At 42.6% G+C, this 17,339-nt stretch overlaps 1 protein-coding gene across 1 annotated transcript in view; it reads left to right on the top strand.

The window, feature by feature from the left end:
* The window catches only part of Wwtr1 (WW domain containing transcription regulator 1), a 115,761-nt gene extending 100,206 nt beyond the window's left edge, over positions 1-15,555 (top strand). The window contains exons 5-7 of the mRNA NM_001024869.1: positions 10,038-10,159; positions 11,566-11,678; positions 15,182-15,555. Of these exons, the coding sequence (NP_001020040.1) occupies positions 10,038-10,159; positions 11,566-11,678; positions 15,182-15,366 (420 nt within the window). The 3' untranslated portion in view covers positions 15,367-15,555. The remainder of the gene's footprint in view (positions 1-10,037; positions 10,160-11,565; positions 11,679-15,181) is intronic.
* Positions 15,556-17,339: the final 1,784 nt, after the last annotated feature.

Genomic DNA, 17,339 nt, shown 5'->3' with positions numbered 1-17,339 from the left:
GGGCTGTTTTCTGTCTTGAGTTTTTAAAAGATTTTCAGAAAACTTAAAGTCATACCAAGCAAAGCATGTAAGGTATAGCAGCTGTTTCACAGCCGTTGGAACGCTGCACATAGTTTTTAGGAAGGCACACTGTAGAATTAGGTTTCGGGACTGACTAAGGTGTTTGAAGGATCCTGTTGTCCTAGATTCATCATATTTCCCTGTCATCTGTAGTGAGATGGCTATTTTAAGTTCATTCATATACACACACATGCTCAACAAATGTTCTTATCACATATGTTGGGCAGGAAACAGAGTCTGTCCCTGGAACTTCTATTTCAGTTTCTAGAAAGCGTTGAATTTGTCTAGGAGTTGAGGACATCTATTGTGCCCCACCACACAGGAAGGTAGTGTATGTCTGTAACCTAGGTCAGGGCTCAGGACTGCTAGCTACAGACCAGTCTGGCCTACACAGCAAATTTCAGGCTAGCCAGAGCTACAGAATGAGACTTTGGTCCGGGTAAGGGTAAGGGTAAGAGAAAAGTTTCTAAAGGACTCTCCCTTCCATCACTCCAAACCAGCCTGTTCTCTGAGGTAGATTTGCTTGTCCCTTTACATAAGTGCATCTGTAATAAAAAGCCCTTTTGAAAACAGCTTGGTCATTGTTTTAAATCGGAGACTCGTTTTGTACTGAGGAAAATGAGATCACAGAGGTATGAGGAAGTATTTCATTTCGAAAATCTACTTTGCCTTTTGTAAGTCAAAAGTCTTATCTACATTTTGCCTTCCTTTGAGCGATTCTAGGACGTAACAGGAGTTGGATAATAATTACGGACTCAACCAATGTTTTCTCCAAAGTATTGAAGTTTCGGATTTGCACTTTTCAGCCAGTCTGGCAGCGTGTGAGGAGGGGTTTCAAAGAGACACTCCGGGAAATGTGGCAGCGAATTTCTAGAATCGCTTGACCCGGGGTTTAAAAGAGATTGACATCAGAACCCCACTTCCCAGGCCTGCCTCTGCAGTCTCCACGGTTTTGAGAAGGAGCGAGCTGCATCTCTGCGCTGAAATAACTGTTTTTAACAGCAGGATTTTAAAATACTGCTTTCATTTCTTTTCATTTGTTTCTGCTTGCCCCACCCTTTATAATTAAAACAATTTGGTCTTCCATTTTTGTAGAATCTCGGGCTCCACACTTAAGTCAAGCTGAGCACTCTCAGAAGAGGTTATTATCATTCAGTTAGCTCCCTTTGAAGTGCATTCCAGCCAGGGCAGGAGCTGGCTGGTGGGAGGTGCCCTTCGAGCCAAAAACACTGAGCCAGGCCCTGCTTTTATTGACATTTACTTTCTAGCTTCTTCTGTTGATTTATTCCACAGAACTGCAGGCCAGTGAGGGAACTTAAGGGGAGGGAGCTTCCAGAACATCTTAACTCACAAACCATCTGATGCGTTTCATTGTCCCCGCTGCATCCACCACAGAGCCTCCCAGCCCTAGGAGGGTGCCTTTTGAATCCACAAATGATTTTTGGTTTTGTTGTTGAACTTTCTGAGACTGGCCTTTAAAATGGAACCTTAAAACTTTGCTAAACGCGGTGTGAATTCCCAGGACACTAGCTTCACCCATACACATCGAAAAGGATCATAGAACACTTTCAGTTCCATGTTCGTCCCAGTCTGTGGAGGAAAAACTGTGCTCAGGGCTGTTGAATAGGTTGGTTCATTAAATTTTCTTCTAAACAAGCCGAGTGAGGTCATAGGGTTGGTATTTCCATTTTATAGCTGGGAAAACGGGATCAGAGAAATGAAGTAACTTGCCCAAGTTTCATCTCCAATAGTAGGTGAAAGGGCCTGAATTTGAGGCCTGCCAACTTCAGCCCTCACTTCCTTCTCCCTGGTACTCTTTCTTGTCTGTGGAAATTACTGGAATAGCCTCAGAGGTCAAATGGCCTGGGTTTAGACACTGGCTCCACCTGCTGTTAGCTGCGGGGTTCCTGGGAAAGCCACTTAACTCTCTCAGGCCCTCAGTTACCTCATTGGCCAAATAAGTTATTGGAGTCCTGTGTGCAGGCCTCGCATGTAGCTAGCAGATTGCAAGGTCTAGGCCAGCCCCTCTGCCTCTCAATCTTTCCGTGCCCTCCATGACACCTTCTGTTGTTTGTCTTACTATGCCCTTTGATCCATGCCCTGCAGGATAGGCTTCATAAAGCATCTTAAATGAACTGTCAAGAATTTAGTCCCAGGGGCTGCAGGGATGGTTCAGATCTCAGCACCTACATGGTAGTGCACAACCAGCTCTAACTCTAGTTCCAGGGCCGTCCCACATCCTCTTTGGGACTTCTTGGGCACTGCACACATTTGGTGAACAGACATGCCTGCAGGCAAAACAAACAACAACAAAAGCAAAGACAAAAAACCCCCATTCATATAAAAATAAATATCAAATTTTTTAATTAAAATTTTTAAAAAGAATTTTGTCCAAAATGTCACAGCTATATTGTAACTGACCTGGGATTCGAACCCGGATCATTGTGATTTTAAAGTCAACTTCCCTGCATTGCATCACCACTTTCTGTTATGCCAAGCTCAGGCCAGCCTCCATAGCACCTTAACTGCCTGACAATTCAACTGGTCGAGAGCTCACAGAACTGGGAAGTAGCCAGTACCTTAGCTGATCACACCTAGAAAGTTCTTCCTTCTATCTGCCACAGATCTGTGACTGAGGAATCTTGAAGTTCATTAGTAGTTTGAGAGCCATTTCAAGGCCTTTGAGTTTTGTGATATCCTGACACTTCTCAGACCCATTATCCTCCAGTGGTCACTACGAGGCTTAGTGAAAGCGTTGATTAGAACCTGCCCGTAGCCTGACACACAGAGCTTGATGCATGTCAGGAAGTCACTTGGAGCACTCACAGAAGTAATGATGACCCCTTTGTTACTTGAGATGGATGTAAGACTAGAGAACATCGATGTAGGGGGTTAGAAGCACATCCTAACGCCTGTCCATTGCCCATTCTTGGTGATGGTCTGTCTACCCCTCTCGAATCTTGTAATTGATGTTTTTATATTCTAGCACAATCCAGGTATTTTATTTACAAGCTATAGGCCTAGATTGGGCAGATTTTGGAACTATTCTAACTTAGGTTCTGGCCATATGTCCCTTGCTCCTTGCTGTTCTCCTGGCTACATGCTCATGGTCCATCTCCTCTCATGGTGGCTTCCTCCTCCCTTGGTCTCCTCTCTCCTCCTTTTTCCTCTCTTCCTGCAACCCCCAGCCAGGTATCTGAGGACCCACTTACCTCTATCTACTGCAGTCATAGACTTTAGCCTCGTAACCAGTTAACTTAGGGAGCAAGGTTTGTATTACAAAAGTAGACATATCTGAGATACAGTGTTTAGTGTTTGACACCATAGCAGCAGCAGACCAACCCCCTACAGAATCTTCTAGGAAGACAGGCATTGTCTCAGATGTTGCTGAGGCCCCGTACTTAGATTGTGATGGGAAGAAAGGGTTTACTTTGGGTCACAGTTCCAGGTGATGCAGTACAGAAGGCATGGGAGCAGAATGGGGTCACATAGTGTCTAGTTAGGAAGCAGAGAGAGAAAAATGGAGTACAGCTACCTTGTTCGTTTTTATGTAGTCCAGGATCCCAGCCCATGAATCTGTACTGCCCATATTTAGGGTACAAACTCAACGGCACTTGTTAATTTAATCGTAGGTAATTCTTTACAACTGTGTCCACAGTCTTGTCTCCAGGGTATATTGTAAATCCTGTCAAATTGACAGCCACAATCAGGTTTGAAGCTGGATGGATAGTGAGAACATTCGGTAGAATCTGAAGATAATAGGAGCTGTTTTGAGCCCAGTCTTAGGCCTGGCACTTTTGCGTACCAGCTAAGTGTATGGAGCTGAGAAGGGAATGCCGCCACCCTCTGGGCCTGTGATGGTCTGCAGTGTCATTAGCCTAAATACTAACACTGGGTAAGATGTGTCTGGAGGAAGAGAGATGAAGTACTGAGATGTGGAGCAATCAGAGGCCTGTTTTAGAGGCCAGGAAGGGGGAGGTAGAAATGACAGGACTGGTGGTGCCCTGTGAATAGACCACAATATTGCCCTCAGTTCTCCCCAGCTGTCCAACTCTGTTATTTGGTTTTCTGTTGCTGTGATAAAACACCAGAAGCAACTTGAAGGAGAAAAGATTGTCTTAGCAGCTTAGTAGTTCAACCTTCAGGGAAGAAGCCAAGGCTGGAGCTCATAGCAAGAAGGGAGGCAGGAACCATGGAGGAATGCTCCCCACTTGGCTGCTCAGCTTGCTCTCTTATAGAGCCATTTGCCCAGGGATGGCGCTCCCACATGTCATCAGCCAAGAAACTGCCCCACAGGTCTGCCTACAGGCCAATCATACAGAGGCAGTTTCCTCTTCCCAGGTGACTCTAGTTTGTGTCAGGTTGACGTAAACTGACTAGCACACCTGCCAAGACCAGAGTCGTTGTTAAGTTCTGAGAGTGGTCCATGATTGAGGTAAAGTTGGATGTTTGCCCTTTTGCATATATAAGGGCTTCAGCTGTCAGGTAACAATCAAAAGCATTCTGATCTAGATTGCCCCCCTTTTGATAAGGACATACTGGTGAGGTTGGGCCTTTCTTTTTAGCCTTTGGTATTATTCCCTCCTACCCCAACTCTGTGGGCAGATATGGGAATTTTTATTTTATTTTATTTTATTTTATTTTTAACTTTTTAAAGCAGGAGTATCTTACTTGGGTTTCTGTTGCTGTGATAGAACACCATGACAAAAAAGCAACCTGGGAAGGATGGACTTTATTTGATCTCATACTTAACCCTGTCACTGAGGGAAGTCAGGGCAGGAACCTTCAGGCAGGAACTGACACACAGGGCCCGGAAGAATGTGTTCTCTGGCTTACTTAGTCAGCCTGCGTCCTAATACAACCTAAGACCACCTACCTAGGGTAGCACTGCTCCGCCCACAGTGAGCTAGGCCCTCCCACATCAGTTATTAACCAGGAAAAAAACGCCCCACAGACTCACCTGCCAGCTCTCAAATGGAGGCCTTTTCTCAATTGATTCCTCTTTCCAGATGATGCTTTAACATGTGTCAACTTGACAGAAACAAAACAAACACAATAGCAGAAAAGCAGGCAGGTGGAATTTTAAAAGTTCTAAATGTAGAACTGTTATATTATAAAATATGATTCTCACCACTCTATAGTTAAACCTAATTTTAGGCAGTGTAGGTCTATAACGTTTTCTTGGCGCTGTGATGAATTTCACATTTCGGTTTAATCTTTCTAAAGTGAAAAGATGGCTAGGAGAATCAATTCCACACAACAATGAAAGATACTTTAAGTTATCTGTTTATGTACTTAGTTTTGTAGCCCTGGTGTTGGAACCCAGGGGTTTTCTTGTACCTTAGGTAAGCCCTCTGCTGCCAGTGTGTTTATTTTGGCCTTTAACCTGCTATTTTGAGATTGGTATGCAGAACACAGGAGGAGGTGATCATTAGGCATCGGTGCAGTGGCTTCTGGAGCAAACTCTGTTCTGAGCATCTTTGTCATAACAGCAGCACCTTGCACATGCAGTGTTACTGTCCCCACTGTGAGGTGGCCAGGGACAAAATTGTGAAATAACTCAATGGGACACAGCAGGACCAAGATTCAGATCCAGGTATTTGGAGCTCCTGATTCTGTTACCGGCCACTGAGCACTGTGCATCCCGTGTTAGGGACAGGTGAGCAGGGTTCAGGTGAACTGCTACCTAGGCAGAATGTGTACTAATTTGTGGTTGAATGTGTGATTTTTTTTTAATTTCTCGTTTTGTTATTACCAGCATATTTTTTGTCTTTTTTCTTTTTTTTTGGAGCTGGGGACGGAACCCAGGGCCTTGCGCTCTACCACTGAGCTAAATCCCCAACTCTACCGGCATATTTTTAAAAAAATATTTCTATTTGAATAGATACTATTTCCTGTTTACTTACTCAGAATGGATTTGATGAGTATCTATTATATACTGAACATGGTTACAGGTAGTGGGTATGTAGGGATGAACATGGTGAATAAGCTCCCTTTCTTCATGGGTCGTTTTATTGGGGAGGACAAAATAAAACCCAAGTTGCTGTGAAGAAAATAGGTGTAGGTTAAAAGACAGACAGTGATGGGGTTAGGGGTGACCTTTTAGATAGAGGCAAGGAGGAATGTCTTTTTTTTTTTTTACAACTCTATTTTATTTGAGATAACTTTTTGTCTGATGTTTTATTTGAAGCAATAAAGAAGTTCCTGGAGCTTGGGTCCTACATCTTTGATGTTATAACCATGTTCTCTACTGCAGTGCTTCGAGACAGATTACATCTATGTTTCAACTCCACCAGCTCGAGTGCAGTCATCATCGTGTAGCAATGTCCCTCATGTACTTCTCAGAAAGCATTATCCGCCTATTTGAAATGGATTATAGAATAATGCATATATAATGAGAGTAACATACATTGATTTGTCATAAAAGCCAAATCTTTTGTGATCAGACAGTGAAAGTGTATAACAGATGACCTGTAGTTTTGCCAGTTTCCAGCTTCTCATTGGAAAAGGTAGTTTCAGCCATCAAAGCATTTCATTAGGCAGACAAATCTCAATAGATACTCAGGATTAATGTGCCATCCTTTATTTTTCTTATTTACTCATCAAAATCTCTAAACAACTCAGTTAAGTCACCCAGCATATCCATTATCCTTGGTGTCTTATAAGGATTCAGGATATTTCCAACGAATGAAAACAGTGCTGATATTTTTAAAAGCATTATTTGTAGAGCTAGGGACTTTATATTTGGTTTGTTCCTATATTATGATATTTTTGCTCTGATGCGTTTACATGGGTATTTGGGGGACTAGAAACTGAGGGAAATGGGCTTTGTTGGGAAGTGTGTCCCAGACAGAGGGAATCATTGTACGGATTCAGGAGGTGGAAGCAACATTAAAGACAGATGCTAAGATTGGGAGACAATGTCAGAATCTGGCAGGGATGGCAGTTAGACCACTGGGCTACAGACAAGATGTACTTCCACTCTCTGTCCTGGTAGGGTAGGAAGCAGAGGGCTCCCTTATGTTGAGCTGCTCTTTGGAATGGTCTGTGGTCCAAGAATGATCTTATAGTAATCTTAAACAAGTCATTGCCTTGTTAGTAATAAGTGGTCCGATTTAATTTTTAATGCCAGTAGGGTTAAAACAGCCCTCTGCAGTCTCTTGCATTGTTAGTTATTTGAAGAAGCTAGAAACATGATCCTGAGAGCCCCCTACAGACAGGATGTGGCATTTCCTCTTTTGGGGACTTGAAGATTGATATAACTAGTTCGGACCCAATGATGAAGAATGGAATAGCACTTGTAGTATGCTGGGGGAAAACACTCCCTGTTATTTTAAATGTGGAGAAGCAGAGAGCATTTCCCCCCAGCATACTACAGGTTCTTTACCCTGTATTATATAATCTTTAATTTTTTTCTTGGTTAGCATACAAAGAAATGGATTTCATCTTGAGATTTTCATGCATGTATGTTATGTTCATTTATCCTTCACTCTACCCTGACATCTTTCTTCTTACCCTCTCGACTGTCTCCTCCTTCCTTCCAGGTAGTTCCCTTTCCTGCTTTTAAGAAAGTTTTGCCTTTATCTTTTATTTAGTGCATGTGTGAGCACACCTGTTTCATGGTGCACATGTGGAGATCAGAGGGCAGCTTTCAGGAGTTGATTTCTCCCTACTTGGTTAAGAGGAAGTCCAGCTATCATGTAAATTTTGTGTGTGGGGGCACACGCACATGTGTGTGCACATGCTAGGTTCTTTCTCAGTTGCTTTCTGCCTTTTTTTTTTTTTTTTTCTTTTTGAGACAGGGTCTTTCACTGAACCTGAACATACTGGTTCTCCTGTCCCAGTCAGGGGGCTCTGTGTCTGCTCCTCCCCCAGCTCTGGTGTTCCAGGTGTGCACTGCTGAGCCCAGCGTTTTCACAGGCACTAAAAATCTGAACTCGGGGCTCTGTGCTTCTGCAACAGGTACTTTAAAGCCATGACCTCAGCATAACCTTTGTGTCTATAAAAAGGCAGATAGTGGTGCATCCGTGCCCCCATTACTGAAGAAGCAGAGGCAGAAGTTCGGGGCCAACCCAGGCCACACAGTGAGATTCTGTCTCAAAGGAAAAATGGGAGGGAGTTTAGATGGATAAACAACAAAAGAGGCGTCTGTTTTATACTTACTCCGAATAGTGGAAGAGGGACGTGCCAGCTAAATCACTCCTTGATAGTGGAGATATTCGCCAAGGGACTCTTGTATTTGCTAGAATGTAAATCACTGGCCAATTGCTTTCATACCGAGAGGTTCAGTGTATGTGAGTACTTGTAAGAGCTTGCGGTAGTCTCAAGTTTACTCACCCCAGGTTTAAGTTTTGTCTTCTGCATGAGACTTTCAGGAAAGCCTTGTTGGATAGTAAAGTTTCTAGAGCATGCAAGGATGACTATAAGAAAATAATTTAATTTTTCTAGGTCAATTCAGAAGGTACTTTCAGATCTCAATTTTTTTTTCTTTTTTCTTTTTTTTTGGAGCTGGGGACTGAACCCAGGGCCTTCCGCTTGCTAGGCAAGCGCTCTACCACTGAGCTAAGTCCCCAACCCCCAGATCTCCATTTTTAACCTGACTGTTTTGTGTATTATTGAGTAAAATGTATTCTAATTATTTGCCTCAAGATAAACAGAAGTGGGACCCGTTTCTTGCCAGGTTATTTTCATCTCTGCTCATATCAATGGTGTAGTTTTTTAACAGACCTTCCATGGTTTTGTAAGAGTTATACCACCATAATAAGTACTAGTAATGGGACGGCAAACATGGGAACCGAGAGTTTTCTGGCTGATGACTTGACTCCCTAAACAGCAGTACTTTATCCATCACATGAAGAGATCTAACCAACATCCTAGAACTCAGATAGCTAGAATGTTCTCGCTCACGGTTTAGGAGTGTAAGATCATTGACTTCAGTTGGGAAATTGTATAAATGTGGCCAGGGTCCCACCTTGGTCATAAGCATAAGAATGTGAGAACATTCTTCCCTGGATATGGCTACCAACTTGCAAGGGGTCTGGTCCCCGGTCATCTCTATCTGGACTGTATCACAGAAGTCAAGTTCATAATTTTTGAACTGATTCTTCTTGGTTTTAATGCTAGCTTTAAAAAAATCCATAATCCATTATCTATCAAACATCTAATTGTCCATGGGATTTTATTTGGATCTCCAGTTTTCCCCACCTCTCAGCCAACTGAACACTTTTATTATTCTGTGTATATACACACTGGGTGTGTCTGTTGTGTGTATATAAGTCAGGCATGCTTGTGCCAAGGCTTGTATGTAGAGGCTAGAGAACCATTTCGTGGAGTCGGTTCTCCCCTTTCACCCTTATGTGGGCCTGGGGATTTAATTCAAGCTGCTAGGCTTACACAGTGAGCACCTTTACCCATGAAGCCGTCTCATCACATGCACTCATGATGGAATGTAGACTGGCCATTTCTTAAAGCAAACTTTTAAACTGGCTGTCTTGTTCCTCTGGTGGTTAACACCAATCGCTACGTGTAAATTCATGTAGCGTCTGAATTCCGAATCCTCCATTTGCACTAGCGTGTAAATGGGAGAGACCAGATGCGTGTGCTAGTCCAGAGGTGTCCAGTTGCTTTGACTGCTTTAGATTTAGTCTGAGACCCTAGAACAGAACTAACTTGCCAGTGAGAAAGTATCTCGAGAGGCTGGGATATGACTTGTGTGTCTTAACAATTCCATGGGCAAGTGCATGTTTTCAAAGTAGGTTCCCAGAGATCCAGTGTCCCCTTAGGTCCTGTTAGCTGGGAATGGAAGAAAATGGCATGCTTTAAAGATTGTGGAGGAAGGACACTAATCTAATGACTTTGACCTACTGAAATATATATAAAGTGTTTTGTGTTCGGTGAGCAGTTTTCCCATGTAGTATATTATGATGCAACCCTTTGTGGCAACTGAGTAACTCCCTTTCCCTCTGACTCTTGTGTAGGAAGCTGCTCTCTGCCGACAGCTCCCCATGGAAACCGAGACCATGGCCCCTGTCAACACGCCTGCCATGAACACAGATATGAGATCTGTCACCAACAGTAGCTCAGATCCTTTCCTCAATGGGTAAGTTTACACTGGCGACCATTGGCTTTTACTTTCTACCCGTGGTTTAGACCGGACCGTAATGGGGTGTTTGTTTACACTGAGGGAAGTCGGGGAGCGTTGGGGGGTGGGGAGAGAGTTGGGGGTAGATGACAGAATAAAGGAAAAGAAAACTTTATTGGGGGGAAAAACCCTCAATTTCAAAACTTAGTCAGGTGACATGGAATATATCCCGCAGTGTTTTGCACACGAGTGTGAACCTCACATTTAAACAGGACAGTGCTACTTGATAATCACTCGCAAGCATCTTGAAATTCGTGGGAGTGAGGGTGGGGTTAAAAGCATGGCATGGGAAATAGTACAAGAAAATTCACAGTATTTATGGTGAAAGGGGAATGATGTTTACAGTTTAGTTAATAATGTTAATTTTCTGCCTTGGGTAATTATGTTGTGCTTATGAAAACTGTTTTAATTAAGGGAGCCAGATGGAAGACATATAGAAACAGTGTTCTTTTTGCATGTTTGATGTGAGTTTTAAGTTATTTCATAATGAAATAAATTATTAATTAAAACAGAGATGTTGGCTTAAAAAAAAAAAGAGAGAAAGAAAAATGGTAGCAGAAGGAAAAGATGATTTAGCCAGAAGTATCTATTTGATCAATAGAAATAGTGAACCTTAATTGTAGACCTAATAAAGGAGTGGCTATAGATCCGTTGTGGTTTTACTCTTTTCTGCTCTTACAAGGCTCCTAGCAAACAAATACAAATAAAGATTGAGGTTAAAAAAACAAGCAGCCAGAGTAATGAGCAAATAGGTTTTCAAAAGATGTTTATTTTAAAGAAGATAAAAACGTGAAGAAAACTATGGTCCTCACCACCCAGGCTTGCTGTTTCCAGGGCTCTGTTGGAACCCATCCCTGCCACCACTAAGCTTCCTCCCTCCCTTCTTTTCCCAGGAGCAGCCACTCTTCAGAAAGTGGTGTGTTTCTGTCACAGTGAACTTTGCTATTTTTCTGGATCCCCTCGCCCCAGCCTCTTGAGTGTTGTGATTACAGACATGGCCCACCATGAGTGGCTATATACATACTTTTACCATGAATGTGTGTGTCTATGAGCACGATTCAGCACTATTTCCTGGTTTTTACAATATTTACACAAGTATATCTGCATATAGAATAGGGTCCAAATGATTATTTTGAGACCACAAAGAACCCAGTGTCCTTGTATGGTGAGCGGCCAGTTTTAGTGCATATAATCGATTGGTTTTGGCAGGATCAGGTTATATGTTTCAAAATTAAAGGACCATGTATACGTATCTCCCTTTCACTGACTGAATTCTGCGACTGCATTTTAATTATGAACTTTATTGAGTAGACTCACATTGAGGTCTTATTTGTTTATTTCTTTGTTTGTTTGTTTATCTGCAGAGGGCCCTATCATTCACGGGAGCAGAGCACAGACAGCGGCCTGGGGTTAGGATGTTACAGTGTCCCTACAACTCCAGAAGACTTCCTCAGCAACATGGATGAGATGGACACAGGTGGGCATACAGCCTGCAACTGTTTGTTGTGTGTCTTCATTTTCAAGTTGTCCCCTCAGTTCTTGCAATCCTAAAATCCAATGGGAAACATAAACCCTCAACATAAACGGACAGCTAAAATTCCACTTACTCCGCTCTTACTAATTATAGGCCTTTCAGAGTTTGTGCTAACATGGCTTCATATATGCATGGGGTTGTAAGACCCACCCCCATCCTTTTTAGTCTGTCACTGTCTTCAGAACCATACTGTCCATGACTGCAGTGGGGTGGCTATGCTGCGCCTCCTTTCTAGATGTGACGAACAGTCCACTTCTTCTATTGTGGGAAGATACTCTTTTTGGTTCTCCAGGCATGCCGATGTTTTCTTGTTACTCACTGGTTTGGGAAGGGATTGACTGTGGTCATTTAGAAAATGAACCACTCAGAGGATTCTATTCTAGCATAGCACCCCGCTTCAGCAATTGACAAGAAGAAACAAACGTGATTTTCCTAGTCCCCAGCTTGTGTATGCTGTAGAGCGAGGATGTCCAAACTTTTGACATTGGGACATGGTGTTGTCGTCTGCTAAGTTCAAATTTGAGAACTGCATGATTGAGCTTTTAAAAAAAATTATAAAATAATCTCTATATTTTAAGTAAGTTTGCCCTTTGGTGTTGGGACACAGATTTTCTTTCTCTCACTCCCTCCTAACCTTTCTTCCCCTTTCCCTCCCTCCCTCCTTTTTCCCTCATTCTTTCTCCCTTCCTTTAATTTTGAGTCAGGATCTCTCTGCACCTCGTGCTGTGCTGGAACTTGTACGTAGACCAGGTTGACCTTGAACTTCAAGAGATCCTCCTGCCCCTGCCTTCTGAGTACAGCACTAATAGCAATTAAAGGCATGGCCCACCATGCTCAGCTTACGTATAGTTCTTTTTGGTCCTTCTAGCTAAGCCAAAATTAAATGACAGCTTAAGTATATGCTCTTTATAAATACTTTTGCAAGTTTCTCTCCTAATATTCATGACAGAAAAGCAGTTGTGCTGGAGACATGGTTCAGCACTTGATGCTGTCCCAGAAGACCCAGGTTCAGTATGCCACATCTACATGTGGCTTACAACTATCTGTAACTTCAGTTCTAGGGAATACAATGCCCTCTTCTGACCTTTGTAGGCACCAAACAGTCAGGAATTACACAAACATTTATGCATGCAAACACACACACATGTAGTAGTTCTAAAACAAAAATAAAAGATTGCCTCCTGAATCATTGGTTTGCGGTAGCTTAGCATCCTTTGTGCACGTCCAGCTACCGCGTGCTGCTGTGAGTCTAAAGTGTTGAGTCTGAATGGCAGACTCATAGCCAGGTTTACAGTGCAGCCTTGCGAAAGCACAGGCTGGCATCTCCAGGTCTTGTAGGCTGACAGGAGTAGGTGGGCAGTATAGGAGGGGTTGTGAAGAGTCACAGAGGGGTGGTATTCACTGGGCTGTGTTTGATTTATTACTGCTCTTCTCTGCACCCCTATCATCTTTTCACACAACCCTCCCCTCACATTTTGCTTCCTTATCGGGTGGCAGCTTCCTTTGTTGTTTACTTTCCTCTTTTAAACACTGAGAATCCAGTGAGGGCAAAAGAAATAAGGGGAGAACTCAGGGGACTCTTAAAAAGATGGATTCTCTCCTATAGGTTTCCAATGTTAAGTAGGTAAATGGGGAGTGCTTTTAAAGATGTAATACGCAATTCGATGGCAACATTCAACTTGAGTTGAGTCTTTGTCTCTCCACTCTCTGGTAACTGTGTTCTCTATGGAACCCCTCTGAGTTTCAGCTCTCCCCCGTGAAACGAGTGTTCTTCTGTGTGTGCCCCACCATTGAAGACGTCTGTTGATGAACTAGATTTGATAAATACTATGGTCCCTTTTAATTGGGTTAAGGGAGTGTGAACTCATTGAGTTCAGGGTTACCTCTGTGAAGTGTTTGTAGGAAATGGACATAAACTGTTAAAGAGAGACATGGAATATTTAGTCATTAGTTGAGGGCAGGCAGAGCTCAGTAGTGGCCAGAAGATTGTTGAATCTGCCAATCACATTGACCACTTCCCCATGAGCAACACTCTCCCTTTTTGCAACAAGTACACACACCTGGACTTGAGTGAAGACGGAGCAAAGCTATATTAACATAAACAAAATCTGGGCAGTCATTCATCCTTCCAGAATGTTCCATGAAAACCACACCTCTGAAAAGACTGCCTATTTTTTTTCTTAAGTAGCTTAAGTAACCAGCTCAAGTAATTAAATCTACAAAGATTAAAAAAAAAAAAAAAGACCACAATGACATTGTAGAGTCACTGCAAAAAGAAACGCATTAAGATTATTAAGCTTGAAGAGGTTTGACTTGGCTACTCTTGTGTTCATTTCTGGTGAGGAAGAATAGGAGGAATTCTTTAAAACAAAGACTTTGTTTGGGTAAAGTACACGTTCTCAAGAATTAGAGGATTGTGAACATTTTGAACTTTTAAAACACTTTATCTTTATTTTTGTGCTGGTGTATGTCTGTGTGAGTTTATGCGTCCCATATGTATGCAGGTGTCTAGAGACCAGGAGGACAACAGGTTCTCTGAGGCTGGAGTTACAGGTGTTTGTGTGCCAATATGTAGGTGCTGGTAACAGAACCCAGGTCCTTTGGAATAGTACTAAGTGCTCTTTACTGCTGAGCCATCTCTCCAGCCCCTATAGTGATAACTTTACTAGATAGATGACATGGCCTTGCATGTGGCAGATACTGTGTTACTTTATTCCAGAAAGACTCTGTAACTTCCATTTCCAGGTAGTAAAGATGAGAATGGGACAAATTAAGTGTGCTTCAGGTCACACAGTGAAAAGGTGAGCTGTGTGATACCAGGTTTCCATGCATTTCCTCCCATAATACTGTTAGGTGAAGAACGCATTCTCGTGTCTAATTCTGCGTGCTTAACTTTCTAGCATTTTTCTTAATTTGTGTTCTGCAGAACTCTAGTCTTATCGGGATAAACACTTCCAAAATAGAACTAGGTCGCTAATGTGTCTGTAGACATGAATCGTGAATCATAGTAATACTTGAATTATCTGTACCCTTCTCAAGAGCTTAAAAGAAAAGTGTGGGGAGGTGGCTCAGTGGTTAAGAGCATCGGCTGCTCTTCCAGGGCACCCTTGCTCAAGTCCCATTGCCTTCATGATGGCTCACAACTGTCTGTTACTCCAGTTCTGTGGGTAATCAATACTCTCTGATCTGTGGGTACATATGATGCACAGGTAGAACGTATTACTCATAAAAGATGAGAGTGCACATCCCTTTAATCCCAGCACTCAGGAGGTAGAGGCAGGTGGATCTCTGTGAGTTTGTGACCAGCCTGGTCTGCATAGTGAGTTCTGGGACAGTCAGAGGACATAGTGAGACCCTATCTTGAACAACAACAAAAATTTAAATTAAAAAAAAAATTAAGAACGTACAAGGAGGAAATAACCTGGTTACCCTTCGTTCTACTACAGGTGAAAATTCGGGTCAGACACCCATGACCGTCAATCCCCAGCAGACCCGCTTCCCTGATTTCCTGGACTGCCTCCCAGGAACAAATGTTGACCTCGGGACTTTGGAGTCTGAAGATCTGATCCCCCTCTTCAATGATGTAGAGTCTGCTCTGAACAAAAGCGAGCCCTTCCTCACCTGGCTGTAGTGTGATGCCGCCGTGAGCTGACGTGTCCTGGGCCTTGTGGACCAAGTGCTGGAGCGGAGCGGGCCTGCAGCTGCACCGCGGTCTGCCCTCGTACTCACACTCCTTGTCCATGTGGCCGCTTAATCATTGCCTGGTTTTGATTTGCAGGAACTTACGTTACACACAAATAAATATTCTCTTTTCATTTTCTGCAAGCCTGCATTTCTGTGGCAGATAAAGCAGGATTGCTTGTGCAGAATAACTTTTTTTTTTTTTTTTAAGAAAATGCCTGCCGCCCTATGGCCAAGCTTTATTGCAATTAGCTTAAATTCATGTATCAATTGATTCTAAGCCATAAAAAGCTGACCTCAGGCAGTGAATTCTGATAGGCAGCTTGGTCCAGGAAGTGTGCACAAAGACCTGATTTACAGTTTCAAAAACTGTACTGATAACAGTAGTAACAAATGCTTTGAAATGTATTTAACTTGACCTTTAAAAAAAAGTCACTGTATGGATAGTGATTTTCTCCTGTAGGAAATACAGTGTAGTTTGGAATCCACGCTGGCTCTGATGGCTTCTCTCATTCTGTGTTTACAAGGACACAGAGTATTAATGTTGTCACCCTTCATCATTTTCCTGCATAGCAGCTCAGCTCTGTGAACAGGAGAGTAACCGCAACGTCTGTCACAATTCTTGCAGGACAGATCGTGTGAAAGAGACCAGTTTGGTATTAGTGTGAATGATTACAGAGCAAAACTATTTTTTATCGCAACTTGGATTGTTTTCAAAATGCAGCCTAGAATTTGATGTTTGTTTTTATATTAAAAAAAACCCTGTAATTTTGTAACTATTACAAAGGGTAGCCTAATGTTTTTGATAAATCAGTGGCAACTATATTTTTTGTCTTTTGAACCTGTTCTGAAAACGTCAGGCCAACATAGATCGCAGCCTGATGTCACATGCGTTTTGTATGCTGCATTTTGTATTCTGAGGCATTATTAGTTCTGCTTTCAAGATTTCAAGTGTTTAAAATAATCCTATCTATGAAACTGAAGAATGAAGCAGATCTCTGATTAGCATATACAGAAAGGCCCTTGTCAGGGTATGTGGTGTAGATGTGTACTTCTGAATTCAGTAAAATTGATTCCTAAGTATGCTAGCCCAATCCCTTTGCTAAGTTGGTAAGAGAAGTATAAGGTATGTACTCAATACCTCGTATGTAACCAACATTGTTTTGTTAGCTTATAGGACTGAGAGTTTCATGGTCATCTGGCCGGCAGTCTGCCTGCGCTTGCAATGAAGTCCTTAGCTGTTTAGTGTTTCAAACTGACGTTATTTATAATCTATGAATTTAATCTCTTTTTTTTTTATTTTTTGCAAAGACATCAAGAATCTGGAAGGCAGCTTTCAGTTGCCATGAGGGTGGGGGCTTTGTTGGGGATCTTCAGTGAGATCCCTTTTGATCCATGGGAATATGAATGCACAGAGTACATTTTGATCTTGGTGGGAAGAGGCAAGTAGAAAGGTCAGAGACAAAGTCGCATAGCCAGGGAACATGGCGGAAAGGCCAGTTGATGTGAAATGAAGCAGATGTGTCAGAACCCCCCAAAAACAAGGCAAGCAAGACGTGTGAGAAAGTGCCTCAAAGAGCAAAGCAACAGTTTTCTCTCATCGCCTTTATGCCAAAAGACACTGCAGTTAGGGAGAAGAGGGTTAGGGCGCACTTTACCGGGGAGGGGTAGGAGAGGGAGGGGTTGTGACACTGTCCATGTATTGCCAAACGTCTTGACAGACAAAATCATGGACTCTTGTGACTTCCAGCACTCTTAAAGTGATTTCTCTTTTCCTGAAGGAACCCCAATTTATGTCCAAGTAATTCCTTGTTTTCTCTGAGCACTCCGAGAGAGGCGCAAAGATATTTATGTTGCTACTAGGTTGAAAGGGAGCACTCTTTCGTTTCCTCTTTTGTTAGCAAAAGTTGCAAAAAAGAGTTA

Source organism: Rattus norvegicus, chromosome 2, assembly GCF_036323735.1.
Source record: "Rattus norvegicus strain BN/NHsdMcwi chromosome 2, GRCr8, whole genome shotgun sequence".
In the NCBI taxonomy this organism is placed as follows: Eukaryota; Metazoa; Chordata; class Mammalia; order Rodentia; family Muridae; genus Rattus; species Rattus norvegicus.
This window is presented reverse-complemented; position numbering and strand designations above follow the sequence as displayed.